General features: G+C 42.5%; 1 protein-coding gene across 3 annotated transcripts in view; it reads right to left on the bottom strand.

The window, feature by feature from the left end:
- Positions 1-1,294, bottom strand: part of gba2 (glucosidase, beta (bile acid) 2) — a 32,384-nt gene that overhangs the window by 6,491 nt on the left and 24,599 nt on the right. For all 3 annotated transcript variants that reach the window (XM_014025520.1, XM_014025522.1, XM_014025521.1), the window contains 3 exons: positions 967-1,073; positions 704-846; positions 498-613 (listed from right to left, as the gene is read on the bottom strand). In XM_014025520.1, the coding sequence (XP_013880974.1) occupies positions 498-613; positions 704-846; positions 967-1,073 (366 nt within the window). The remainder of the gene's footprint in view (positions 1-497; positions 614-703; positions 847-966; positions 1,074-1,294) is intronic.

The following is a 1,294-nucleotide window of genomic DNA, read 5'->3' on the forward strand; positions in this document are numbered from 1 at the left end:
GTTTATGGTTGAGTGTGGGCGTGTGGAGGGTAGAACCTGAGGCGGGACCTTGTGCATGAACTCTGAGGTGCGGCTGTGATTTATAAAGGAAAGATGCGCAGAAACGTGTGTACGCACGGTTTTATAAATCTGAATTTTTTTTGGCGTACGCCATTTCCGCCTTTTGGCCGTACGTTCACTTTTAGTATAGTTTCCACTCAATCCTTTATAAATGAGACCCCAGCTTCCTTCTTTAAACCTCCTTGCTGTCTCTGATCTTGACTTTGAGCTGCTTCTGTATACTCCTCAATAACTCCCTGTCTCGATCCCTAAAGGCTCTTTTTTTCTTGTTTAACAGTTCCTTTAGCTCACTGGGGATCTAGGGTTTGTTTATAGGGAAGCATCTCACTGTTCTCACTGTATACTTGCTGTTTCTTTGGAAAGCATATAAAATGAACTTTTCCCCCTGACAAAAAGACATGCCTGCATGGATTTATTTATTCCTGTAATCAACTTGCCTGATATTCTTCATCTCCCAGCCCAGAGGCTTTGAGGAACCAGTGACCGGCACATTGGTCAGACATGACGCTGTTAGAAAGCTGTCTCCCACTGCTGTCATAGTTGTAGTACTTCCCTAAACGCCATGGGAAAGAAAACCAGGAGGAAGTTACTTTAGATTAGAATGACATGTGGACGATAAACACACAGTAACATTAGAGCTCACCGTTCCACAACAATCTGTCGAACGCAGCTCTGCCTCTGTCCAAAAAGTCTTTGTAATGCTGGTATTCTTCACTTTCATCCAGAAGTCTGGCCATTTTACACATCACACACAGGGAGGCCAGCCACAGCCCACCACAGTATGCACTGTAAAAAAAATAACAAATACATAAAACGTCTTTAGAGATTAAATTTTCTAATCAAGATTTTCTAAAACAGAGTTTGATTCGATTTAAATGCTTTTGAAACGTGTTTCTGGTGCCCCACCTCGGTCCAGTTACTGTCCAGCCGTCGTACGTCTGATCGGCATATCCTGAGTTTTCTATCAGCCCGTCTCCATCCTGATCGAACTTTATCTCTGACTCCATCACAGCCTGCCAGACCAATGGTTCACAGAGTAAAACAGCTAAAACATATGGAGTATAAAAATACATTTACGCGTATTAGCGTATCATGTAAAGCAGCTGGAATCTTCCCACAAACCGGTTCTGCTTGATCCATTCAGCTGATTAAAATTATTTTTGACTAAAACTTACAAATGTTTTACTCAACCACCTACAGCACGTGTCAAACACAAGCGACTCCTGTGTGGTAC

The sequence above is a fragment of the Austrofundulus limnaeus genome, unplaced genomic scaffold (genome assembly GCF_001266775.1).
Source record: "Austrofundulus limnaeus strain Quisiro unplaced genomic scaffold, Austrofundulus_limnaeus-1.0 Scaffold482, whole genome shotgun sequence".
In the NCBI taxonomy this organism is placed as follows: Eukaryota; Metazoa; Chordata; class Actinopteri; order Cyprinodontiformes; family Rivulidae; genus Austrofundulus; species Austrofundulus limnaeus.